General features: G+C 42.1%; 1 protein-coding gene across 7 annotated transcripts in view; it reads left to right on the top strand.

Annotated features, from left to right (window-relative positions):
* LOC138736550 (uncharacterized) overlaps positions 1-12,260 on the top strand; it is a 51,983-nt gene that overhangs the window by 25,780 nt on the left and 13,943 nt on the right. For 4 of the 7 annotated variants that reach the window (XR_011340391.1, XM_069886234.1, XM_069886233.1 and 1 more), the window contains exons 1-5: positions 1,029-1,116; positions 1,464-1,553; positions 1,853-2,015; positions 7,492-7,549; positions 11,060-11,464. Coding sequence is in view for 6 of the 7 variants with exons in the window: in XM_069886234.1 (XP_069742335.1) it covers positions 1,471-1,553; positions 1,853-2,015; positions 7,492-7,549; positions 11,060-11,464 (709 nt within the window). In the remaining variant the exon portion in view is untranslated. The other 3 variants (XM_069886231.1, XM_069886230.1, XM_069886232.1) reach the window with 3 other exon arrangements.

The raw sequence follows: 12,260 nt of genomic DNA, 5'->3' as shown, positions 1-12,260 counted from the left end.
TCAAAGACCCCCATCACTCAGGCCATGCCCTCTTCACTTTGCTACCATCAGGGACAAGGTACAGAAGCCTAATGATGAGCACTCAGTGGCTCAAGGACAGCTTCTTTCCTGCTGCCATCAGATTCCTAAATAATCAATGAATGAAAGACACTTTCTTACTTTTTATGCACTATTATTTTTATTTTATTTATAGTAAGTTGTGAGATGGTTATAATATGAATGTTTGTTCTATAGCCCCATTCACACTGGCACTTTGTCCCAGTAATTAACTGCCAATATACCTGTTAACGTGCCAGTGTGAACACTTGCGAATCAGCACGCAGGCATCTGATCACCCCAGGGACGGACTGCCCAGTGAGGGTGCAACATCCCCAGGACAATTTGATGCCTGCGTGCCAGTTAGCTCAGTGTGAAAGGGACATAGGGTATCCTGGGATAAATTAGGATGTCACTGGTGGAGGATAGACACCCTTCTCCCCTGGGAGGCCTGGTGGTGAATGTGAAAGGACGCAGAAAACTGGTTTACAGTGGTCAAGTGTGAAGGCAAAAATGGCTTCTTGAAACAGTTTGTTGAATGCCCAATTTGCTGGTAAGTCAATGTGAAAAGGGCTTATGGTGCTGTTACAAAACACCGAATTTCATGACTTGTTTGTGACAATAAATTCTGATTCTGATTCTGAGATTGTTCAATAGACTCACTGCCTGCAGGAAGAAACTGTTTCCCAGACTAGGAGTTCTGTTTTTTTATGCTCCTGTATCCCTTCCTTGAAGGTACTGTCACAAAGTGACTGGAGGTTTGTTAGCAGGGGTCCTCAATAATTCTTTGAGCCCTCTTTACGCTCCACTCTCTGTAGAAATCATTGATAGAGGGAAGGGAGACACCAACGATATTCTCAGCATCCTTCCACAGATTCCGTGATTGCTGCTCTGATAATGTCAGTGACAGTGAGCTACTGGTCCTGCACTTGTCCCCAGACAGTCTGTCACTACTGCTTCGCCTTGCCACCACTTCCTGGTAAAGAGAGGCAAGTGATTGTGATGCATGTGCTGGAGTGATGGGCCAATCATAGCTGAGCACATGGCAGTGTATGGATGCTGTGAGATTATGATGTGAAGGTGGGAGCAGTGGTAAATGTTAGAATTTGAGGGAAATATCAGGGATAATTCCTGATAAACAAGTTGGTCATTTGGTGGTGTGTTGCATTGTCAGGGTTTGATGCTGTGAAGGCAATCTGTAGAAAATGAGATTTGATTATGATGAGGAATCCCAGCATAACCTGTCAACATGGTGGGTCTCCACTGACAAAGCAGAATGATGAATTCAACACCATCTTTCACTCTGGTCATCCTGGATTTACATGGTTCCTGGCCAATCTAGCATTCCCTTACTTGGGACCAATCAAACGCTAGCATAGAATAGATGCATTTTAAAGTAATTACATTCTGCTTGTCTCTCATTCCAGGCTTTAAATGTCACTCAGTGTTTCAACTACCAAGATGCAGAGCAGGAAACGTTCATCTGAACAGCGGATCAATGAAAGCCCACCTAAAAGGTTTGATGCTATTTGTCAATTTTCATTTAAATTCTGAGATTTTCTGAAAACTAAACTTAATAAAGTTCATGTTTAACGTTTTTTGCCAAGTTTTGGTTGGAACGGTGGTAATGCGAGAGGACTTTCTTCTACCTGGTTTCTCACAAAATCTTCTTTGAACCTCATTTTGAAGTTGGAAGTGCTACCGTAATTCTTTTTAATATATCATTATTTAGTTATAAATATACATCGACTGCAAATTCTTGCAAATATGCATTTTGAAAGTTTCATTGGCACTAATTTTGATGCTTATTTTATAGAAAGAAGACTCTTTTGTCCCCTTATTCTGGAGTATCACCAGCACACTCCATGGATCCAGTTTCTACGTGCAAGATAGTGAAGACTCCTGTACCAAATCGGATGAATACTGGTCACTTCTCAGCTTGGGGTGTAGAAGATGGTCAAATCTTGTACTATATGCAGGTACACTGGACAATAGCAGCTGAATTTGCATTTGAATGCCACACACAGAAGATGTGCAAAGATATAAAAGTGGTACAACAATAAAGTAACAAAGCTGATAATTTAGGTCAGCTATTCTCAAGGGAAACCATACAGACTGAAGGGGAAACCACAGACTGAAATCATAATTTATTTTTGTTGTTTTTTGTGTAGTCGGTAGCAGAAAAGTACAGAAGAAACCAAATAAACTTGACTGGAGCAGGGAAGGGGGAAGGATAAACTTTGAGCAAAGTCCTACTTGGGCCAAAGCCAAAAAAAAAGATTGAGAACAGCTGATTTAGAGGCTTGGACTATCTGTTCGGGAACTCGAGATGAAATCCCATGTGGAGTTTAAATTTAGTTAATAATTTAGAATAATGAATAAACCTTTGTATTGATTATTGACTTTGGGTCATTGAGATATCACATCAGTCTTACTAATATCCTTGGGGGTGGGGGCAGGAGGTGGAGGGAATTTGTAGTTCTAAACTGAATGTGACTCCACATCTATCCTTTCTGGTAGACTCTTAAAAAGTCTTCTGAAATGACCTATTTTCATTCAGTTGTCACCAGTAGGGGAATGCAAAATTAATAATGGAATTAGGTAAGGTCTTTTTAAAGACTCTTACTGGGGACAGAGCCTAGCAGTAGGGAGAGGAGAGGAGAGAAGAGAAAAGGAGAGAAAAGGAGAGAGGAGAAGGACAGAAAAGAAAAGAGTCCGGGGCAGGTAAGAAAACTTTTTTTAAAGTCTCTTACCAGGGTCTGCGGGGAGGAGTCGGCGTCGGAGGTGGCCATTGGTCGAGCGAGCGTACAGGAGAGTGTGTAGGGGTTGATTGGTAAAAGGCCAATAAATAAGAGGGACAGCGAGCGGCCCAGCGAGTGAGTGCCCAGTGAAGGAGTGGGACTTCCAGGCTTTGGCTCATCAGGCTTCGGCGAAAGCAGGCGGAGAGAAAGCTAAGATAGTCTTTATTACTACTTCATTGGGGTAAGGGATGAGTGTTAAGGCTGTGTGTTGTCAGGAGTGCCAGATGTGGGAGGTCCTGGAGTCTTCCAGACTCCCGGATGTCCATATCTGCACTCGGTGTGTCGAGCTGCAGATTCTCAGGGACCGTGTTAGGGAACTAGAGCTGCAGCTCGATGACCTCAGGCTGGTTAGGGAAACAGAGGAAGTCATAGACAGGAGTTACAGCCAGGTGGTCACGCCAGGGCCACGGGAGGATGAAAGGTGGGTAACTGTTAGGAGAGGGACAAAAAAAAGTAAGGTGCCAGAGAGGAGCCCTGTGAATGTAACCCTCAGCAATAAGTACGCCTCTTTGAGCACTGTTGAGGGGGACATCAAGGTTGGGGGGAGCGACAGTGGCTGTGCCTCTGGCATGAGGTCGGCCACTGTAGCTCAGAAAGGGATGGAAAGGAAGAGGAGGGCAATTGTGGTAGGAGACTCCATAGTTAAGAGGACGGATAGAGGATTCTGTGGACGCAGCAAGGAGAACTGGATGGTGGTTTGCCTCCCTGGTGCCAGGGTCCGGGATGTTGCTGCTCGTGTCCCAGATATCCTAAAGTGGGAGGGACAGGAGCCAGAGGTCGTGGTACATGTAGGTACCAATGACATAGGGAGAAATAGAGAAGAGGTCCTAAAAAGTGAGTACAGGCAGTTAGGTAGGGAGTTAAAAAGAAGGACCGCAAAGGGGGTAATCTCTGGATTACTCCCTGTGCCACGTGACAGTGTGAATAGAAATAGAATGAGGTGGAGGATTAACACGTGGCTGAAGGGGTGGAGTAAGGGGCAGGGTTTTAAGTTTCTGGATAACTGGGACCTTTTTTGGGGGAGATGTGACCTGTACAGTAAGGACGGGTTACACTTAAATCCCAGGGGGACCAGAATCCTGGCAGAGGTATTTGCTAGGGCTACTCAGGATCCTTTAAACTAGAATGGTTGGGGGGAGGGAACAAAATAGTACAGAGCAGTAAGGAGAAGGTTAGAATGCAAACAAAGAAAGTTTGTAGTAAGTATTTGAATATGGATGGGCAGGTGATAGAGAAGGGAAATGCTCTGGAAGAAGATGAAGGGCAATTGGCAGGAAAAGTAAATAATGTTGTTATTAAAGATGAGGGAAAACAGGGATTAAAAATTGGGAAATCTCTGAAATTCATATATTTTAATGCCAGGAGTATTGTAAAAAAGGTGGATGAGCTGAAGGTGTGGATTGATACTTGGAAGTATGATGTGGTAGCGATTAGTGAGACATGGTTGCAGGAGGGATGTGATTGGCAACTGAATATTCCTGGGTTTCGTTGTTTTAGGTGTGATAGAGTCGGAGGGGCAAGAGGAGGTGGGGTTGCATTGCTTGTCAGGGAAAATATTACAGCGGTGCCTAGGAAGGATAGATTAGAGGGCACATCCACGGAGGCTATTTGGGTGGAACTGAGGAGTAGGAAAGGAGAGGTTACACTTGTAGGGGTGTATTATAGACCACCCGGAGGGGACCGAGACCTAGAGGAGCAAATCTGTAGGGAGATAGTAGATATTTGTGATAAGCACAGGGTTGTAATTATGGGAGATTTTAATTTTCCACATTTAGATTGGGAAACACATTCTGTGAAAGGAGTGGATGGGTTAGAGTTTGTGAAATGTGAGCAAGATAGTTTTTTACAACAATATGTAGAGGTGCCGACCAGAGAAGGAGCAGTGTTAGATCTACTGTTGGCAAATGGGATGGGTCAAGTGACGGAGGTTAGTGTTGGCGAGCACTTCGGGTCCAGTGATCATAATGCCATCAGCTTCAATGTCATTATGGAAAGAGAGAAGTCAGGGCCAAGGGTTGAGGTTTTTGATTGGGGAAAAGCTAGATTTGAGGAGATGCGAAAGGACTTGCAGGGTGTGCATTGGGACAATTTGTTTTATGGGCAGGATGTAGTAGAGAGATGGAAGTCTTTTAAAGATCAGATTTTGAGAGTGCAAAAGCTTTATGTTCCTGTTAGGTTAAAAGGAGGGGCAAAAGGTTTGAGAGAGCCGTGGTTTTCAAGGAATATTGGAAACTTGGTTCGAAGAAAAAGGGAGGCGTACATTAGATATAAGAAGCATGGAGTTAAGGAGATGTTTGAAAGATACATTGAATGTAAGAGGAATCTTAAGAGAGGAATTAGGAAAGCTAAAAGAAGGTATGAGGAAACTATGGCAAGCAGGGTGAAAACTAATCCAAAAGAGTTCTACAAATATGTTAATGGTAAGAGGAAAGCTAGAGACAAAATTGGTCCCTTAGAAAATCAGAGCGGAAAACTGTGTGTGGAGCCTAGAGAAATGGGGGAGATATTGAACAGTTTCTTTTCTTCGGTATTCACTAAGGAGAAGGATATTGGGAGATGTGAGATAAAAAAAGCAAATTGGGTAAATATGGGGAATATAGAGATTACAAAAGGTGTAGTTTTAAGGCTTTTGAAGAATATAAAGGTGGATAAGTCTCCGGGACCAGACGGGATCTTCCCCAGGACATTGAGAGAAGTGAAGGAGGAAATAGCAGAGGCTCTGGCAGTAATTTTCCAAATGTCATTAGATATGGGGATAGTGCCGGAGGAATGGCGCATTGCGCATGTGGTTCCGTTATTTAAAAAGGGTTCAAGGAGGAAGCCTGGCACTATCGGCCTGTAAGTTTGACGTCTGTGGTAGGTAAATTAATGGAGAAAATTCTTAGAGATAGTACTTATAAACATCTGGATAGACAGGGTCTGATCAGGAGCACTCAACATGGATTTGTGGGAGGAAGGTCATGTTTGACCAATCTGATTTAATTATTTGAAGAGGTGACTAGGAATGTGGATGAGGGTAGCGCAGTGGATGTTGTCTATATGGACTTCAGTAAGGCCTTCGATAAGGTACCACATGGAAGGTTAGTTAGGAAGGTGCAGTCTTTAGGTATAAATTTTGAGATAGTCAAATGGATTGAACATTGGCTGAAAGGGAGAGGCCAGAGAGTGGTAGTGGATAATTGTCTGTCAGGTTGGAGACCGGTGACCAGTGGTGTGCCTCAAGGATCTGTATTGGGCCCATTGTTGTTCGTTATATACATTAATGATCTAGATGATGGGGTGGTGAATTGGATTAGTAAATATGCAGACGATACTAAGATAGGTGGAATAGTGGATAATGAAGAAGGTTTTCAAGGATTGCAGAGGGATTTGGACTGCTTAGAAAAGTGGGTTGAAAAATGGCAGATGGAATTTAATGCTGATAAGTGTGAGGTGCTTCATTTTGGTAAGAAGAATCAGAATAGGACATACGTGGTAAATGGGAGAGCATTGATGAATACAGAAGAGCAGAAAGATTTAGGAGTAACGGTACATAGTTCCATGAAGTTAGAAACTCACGTGAATAGGGTGGTGAAGAAGGCTTTTAGTATGCTGGCCTTTATCAATCATTGCATGGAATATAGGAGTTGGGAGGTGATGTTGAGATTGTATAAGACGTTGGTGCGGCCTAATTTGGAGTTCTGTGTGCAGTTCTGGTCGCCTAATTATAGGAAGAATATAAACAGAGTGGAGAGAGTGCAGAGAAGGTTTACCAGAATGTTACCTGGGTTTAAGCATCTAGAGTATAGGGAGAGATTGGACAGATTAGGTCTTTATTCTTTGGAGCGTAGAAGGTTGAGAGGGGATTTGATAGAAGTATTTAAGATTATGAAAGGGATAGACAGAGTGGATGTGGATAGACTATTTCCGTTAAGAGGAGGAAAGATTAAAACAAGAGGTCATGAGTTAAGAATTAAGGGGCAGAGGTTTAGAGGTAACATGAGGGGGAACTTCTTTACTCAGAGAGATTTAGCCGTGTGGAATGAGCTTCCGGGAGAAATAGTGGCGGCGGAGTCAATTGTATTATTTAAGAAAAGGTTGGACAGGTATATGGATGAGAAGAAGATGGAGGGTTATGAGCATTGTGCAGGGAGGTGGGACTAGAAAGGGGTGTTTGGTTCGGTGCGGACTAGAAGGGCCTAATGGCCTGTTTCCGTGCTCTAATTGTTATGTTATGTTATGTATGTTATGTTATGTTATGTAAGTTAGGGATATAAAATAAATGTTGGCATTGCCAGGAAGGTCAGGATCCTGAGAAACAAATACATTAAAAATGGTTTTTTTTAATTGATCCAATTTATGATTTTGAGTACATTTGCAATTGTCAATTCTTTTGCAGTTTCCCTTAGCAATATCAGCTAAAAGATTGTTCTTGCAGTACATTTAAATAGTCCTTTACTGAATCAAAAATGAAAGTCATGTGTGTTGTTAAAATTACTCCATTGTATTATTTTTTTAAAAAGAGACACATTTCCAGCAGTGAGCTTTCAGACCAGAAATTAGATATTAGAAAATGTTTGTAAGATATGAAGAGCTGAATGTGAATCTCAACAGATGAAGAAGCAAAGATCTGACAGAAAGGCAATCAATTTCTTTTGTTCTTCTCCTTTAACAGAGGACTGGTGATAGCCAGTCAGTGGGCTCTGCAATTATTTCAACACCTTGGAAGAAAGGTAACATTTACTGATTGACCTTGTGGAATGTCAGAGAGTTTGTAAACTGCTTGTAATTCTTCAGATATCTTCATAGTTAAGGGCACAGCAATCACAAATGTTGAGGTGTGCACCTCGTCCTCGACCACAACCAAATTATTTTGGGCTGAGGGCTTTCACATATTCTAAAACATGTCACTGCAAATGCCATCCAAGATACATTTACTTTGAAAAGTGTCTTAAACTGCTCTATGGGCTTTCCTGTAGTATCTCTCTGCATCTTTGGGAATTGTGTTATATAACATGTGTTTGTACCAGCCAGAGATTTTTTTTTGTTCAGTTTTCTTTCAAGCATGCATTGTTTGTCCAAGTAAGTTTTCTAAATGGTAATATTGCATCAGTCAATTTCTGTTTTCTTCCTGAAAATGTTTGTTTGATGATAATCCTGAAGGGTTTGGATTTGGCTGTATGAAGCTCATTTGGGGATTTGTATCACACATACATTGACTTTGGTCTTGCCAACAGTGGCCTGCCTGTCCTGATTCCTCTGATGGGTAGTAGAAATATTGTGGGTGTGGTGGGGCGGGGCAGGAATGGTTTAGAAGATTGGGTGTGGTTGGGGCAGGATGTTATTGTTAAGCACATGCATTTGGAATACCCATGGCTAACACATGCATCCAACACCATTATCATTGCAGCAGGTAAAGTCACATAAGACCATAAGATCCAAGTGACTGCCTTCATTACCAAGAGTTGGGAAATTCCCAGATGAAAGGGAATGCGGAAGCTCCTGTGGGGCCTCAGGTGCTGACAGCTTCTGAATTGCTTTGGGGATTTGGGACCAGTGGCCGAGGAGAGTGTCATTCCTTGTGCTCAGGTCAGGACGGGAAGCCATGCAGCTATGGAGATAATGGGGTGTAGGAGGTGCGGCATTGGAGGAGGCAGTGGGATCAACAGGCAATCAAAGACACTGAAAGGACACTCTTTTGCTTCTCTTACTTGATATTGGTGACTTCTCTAAGAGCCCTTATAAGGCAAACACAGGAATAACTTTTTTGTGTACATGACGATAAATGGAATCATGAACCTGGTTCCACAGCATATTGCGCAACCTGAGGAGCAGGAGGAACGCAGCACCTATTGTGGTGTGTTGTGGTGCAGCAAGCAGACGCAAAACACAGAAAAGACTGTACCTTAGGCTTTAATCCACTTGTACACCAGTAGTAGTCTCAATGGATCCATGTGTGACTGTCCTGGGAGGGGCCGGCTCAAGTCTATATTTAGGTTGGTGATTGACAGCCAGCCAGGTGGAGTCAGCCTCCCAGGTGGTCTTCCTCAAGGTACAGAGGTCACCCCCTGCAGTAGGCTGGTGGGCACGTGGCCCAATGCTGTGGTTGTATCACCACACCCATCAGCCCTTCAACTAAGCCTTACTTTCACTCATTGGTGCCCACTGCCAGTCATCCACTGGTGCATTGACAAGACCCTCTTGCCGTTGATTCCTTCCTGCCTGCAGCCAGGAAGTCAATATTGCCAGCTTCTCATATAGAAACAAAGAAATGGCCATGTGTTCCTCCCTTGAAATTGATTCAATGTACAGGGACAAAAGGAGCAAAGAGAGTATATGAGAGTTGATTGTCAATGGACAGAAAAGGAAGCCCAAACAAAGATATAAATAGTGAAATAATACACAAAGGCAGGTCTGATTAGAGATCAGCAAAGCTACCCTCTGTGGGTTTTCAGGATTACTTAAAAAGTGCAGCAAAGTGTCACCAAGAGAGTATGTGATTTCTTCTGTCTCTTTGAGGCTCCTCCCATTTTCATCTCCTCAACTTAAGTCTTCCAGTTTATCTGTTGTACCTCATACTTCCATCTGGTTTTCTTCAGACAGCCTTTAAATATCAAGAATTACCAATGGTAGTGGCTTCCAAATTCGAACCACTCACTATGTGGAGAAATTGCTTTGCCTTTCTTGTTTGACCCCAGATGAAGTTGCTGTTCATGCATTAGTTAGTGGAGGCAGTAGTGTTGTTGACACAAGAAAAGTAAATAAATAGCAAATACTCAGTGGTTGACAAATTTAAATCAGAATCAGAATTTATTGTCATGAACAAGTCACGAAATTCATTATTTTGTGGCAGCACAAACATTCATCCTGTTACGGAGTCCAGGGGACCCCAAAAACCTGCAGCAATAGATATGCACCACAACACAGGGTTACTTAAACAAAAGTAGTTGTTAATTATATTTGAACAAGAAAACAGAATTAAACTTTAACTTATTACTTAACCTACTTAATTCCCCCTCTAATACTAAGCACAGGTGTGTGTAATGTGTATTTAAGATTAGAAAAGTTTTTTGGATCACAGTCCAATCTCACTGGTTGCAGTGCACAGAAGTTAGCATTAATAAAGTTCACCAGGCTTTGGGGCTTAACAGGCAAATGGTTACCACTCAGGAGGGTTCTTGCTGGTCTTTAGAGAGATTCCTTTTTGTTCCACAACATCTGCACCTGATTCCTGTTTAATCAGTCTTACTGACGAAACTTGCCCCCTTCAGGGTTCTCCAGATGATCCTCCTTCTTTCAGGTCACCTTTCAGACAGCCACTCTTCTCCTTTACTAGGCATTCTTCCAGAAGTTTGCCAACTTTATCCTTCACGAACTGATTTCTATCTCCTCTCTCTGTTTCACACCCTCCCTCTCTGAGAGCAAAACAGTTCTGCTTGTCTGCAAAAATCACATGTTCTCCCAGGCAAGTTGTATGTTGATACTTTGTTGCTCTTTTGCAAAAAGCATTCTGCAAAAGTCATGCAAAAATTCTGTGTTTTAAAATGTGTGTGTGTGCAAGTGCTCTAGCAATTCCTCCCAAACCACCTCTGAATAATACTCTGTCACTACCTTACAACAATAACTTTTTTTAAATAGTGATGAAAAGTAAGGCAATGTCTTGTCATTCATTGATTATTCGGGAATCAGATGGCAGCGGGGAAGAAGCTGTCCTTGTGCCATTGAGTGCTGGTCTTCAGGCTCTTGTACCTTTCTCCCAATGGTAGCAGAGTGAAGAGGGCATGGCCTGGGTGGTGGGGGGGGGGGGGTCTTTGAGGATAGAGAATAAACCCAGAAGATCTAGTGTGTCCTTGAAACACTAATCTAGGCAACATCCTGGTGTACCTCCATGGCGTATTCTGCAGGGCAACCATATTGCTTTGTACTTGAGGTAATGTTGGATTTGAGAACAATTCTTAGTCTTTGGTGATCCTGGAGTCTTTGTTCACTTAAATCACCTGATAGCTTTAAAAAGTTTAATAACCTGGCAGACAAAAGATGTATATTGATGGACCTATAATCAACTGCTGTCAGTGTATCAAGGAGCTGGTTATTGTGGGGGAGTTGGGGTTTGGTGGAGAGCCTGTGTTTGTGCCTTGACAGAATACTTATCAAAATAATTATTTATGCTCATGGTTGATCATTCTTTTAAAGTTTTGAATGGAGATTGCTTTGAATGGCATCTTTTTCTCTTTTTTTTTAAGAATCCAAATCATCAAAAATCCATTGGACAAACAGCAAAAAGTATGTTGAGCAGAGCAAGAGAAGTAACGCTTCCTCACTTAAGAAGATCCAGACCAAGAAAAGCCATTATCCCTGTGCACCGACAACTGGAAATTCGGAGACGAACCCAAAGACCATGTTTTGTTCTCATTTTAGTAAAAGGCTTGTGAACATGCCCGAGGTCAGTTTTCCCAAAGAAACTGATGACTGGGATGGGAAGAATGCTCCCGATCCTTCAGACACATGGACTTGTGACACATGTTTTATGCTAAACAAAGATCCAGCTGTGCAATGTCGAGGATGTGAAACACTGAAATATGGAGTTGGATTGGAGAGACAATGGATTCCAGCATTTGACACAAGCTGTAAAGAAATTCAGACAAATGGTAAATATTCTTCTGGGATTCCATTATTCTCTATGTATAAATACCTTCCTCAAGGCATGTGCCCTTCTATGTTTTTGGGATGATAAGAAGCAGTCAAAGGATGGATGGAGAGAAATAGCTGGCACAATGGGCTCAGCTCTGATTTTTGGTACACTCTGTGATGAGTTTTCATATCCTCTCTGTGACCATGTGCCTTTCTTCTGGGTTTACCAATTTCCTCCAATGTACCAAAAGCATGAAGATTAGTAGATCAATTAGGCCACTCTAAATTACACCTACTATGTAAGTTGGTGTTAGGGAATTGATGGTATTGTGGGGAGAATTTTTATAAAAAGGGATTCGTGTAGTATGGTTCATGCAGTCTTGTTTTACTGAAAGGACCATTTCTATTGCTGTAACACTATAGAAATATGAGTCCTAATCAGAGAGTTTGAGTCTAGGGGAAACAATCTAATAGCTACTGTCTTCCTGCATGTAATAGTTGGAACATATTGATGATCTATGCAAAGAGGAATTAGCACTGGATCAAATAGAATTTTAAATCTGAGACTTGCATTTTTTTAAAAACCAATATATTAAGAGTAATGGATTAAAAGCAGGTTCTTGGAGTTAGGCTGCCTAGAAGATTGAAGGCCAGAAAGGGTCTGAACAACCAAGTGTCCTACAATTGTTCCTATCTTCCAAGGTTCTGAAATTAATTACAGTTGTGGATAAAGTGGGGGCTGGGTAGAGTAGAACTTAATAATGATTGTCTTCCTGGGTAAAGCATTGAAGGGAACTAGAGTTTGTGGCAACA

Source organism: Narcine bancroftii, chromosome 6 (assembly GCF_036971445.1).
Source record: "Narcine bancroftii isolate sNarBan1 chromosome 6, sNarBan1.hap1, whole genome shotgun sequence".
Taxonomy (NCBI): Eukaryota; Metazoa; Chordata; class Chondrichthyes; order Torpediniformes; family Narcinidae; genus Narcine; species Narcine bancroftii.
Note: the sequence above shows the minus strand (reverse complement) of the source record. Positions and strands in the feature narration are given on the sequence as shown.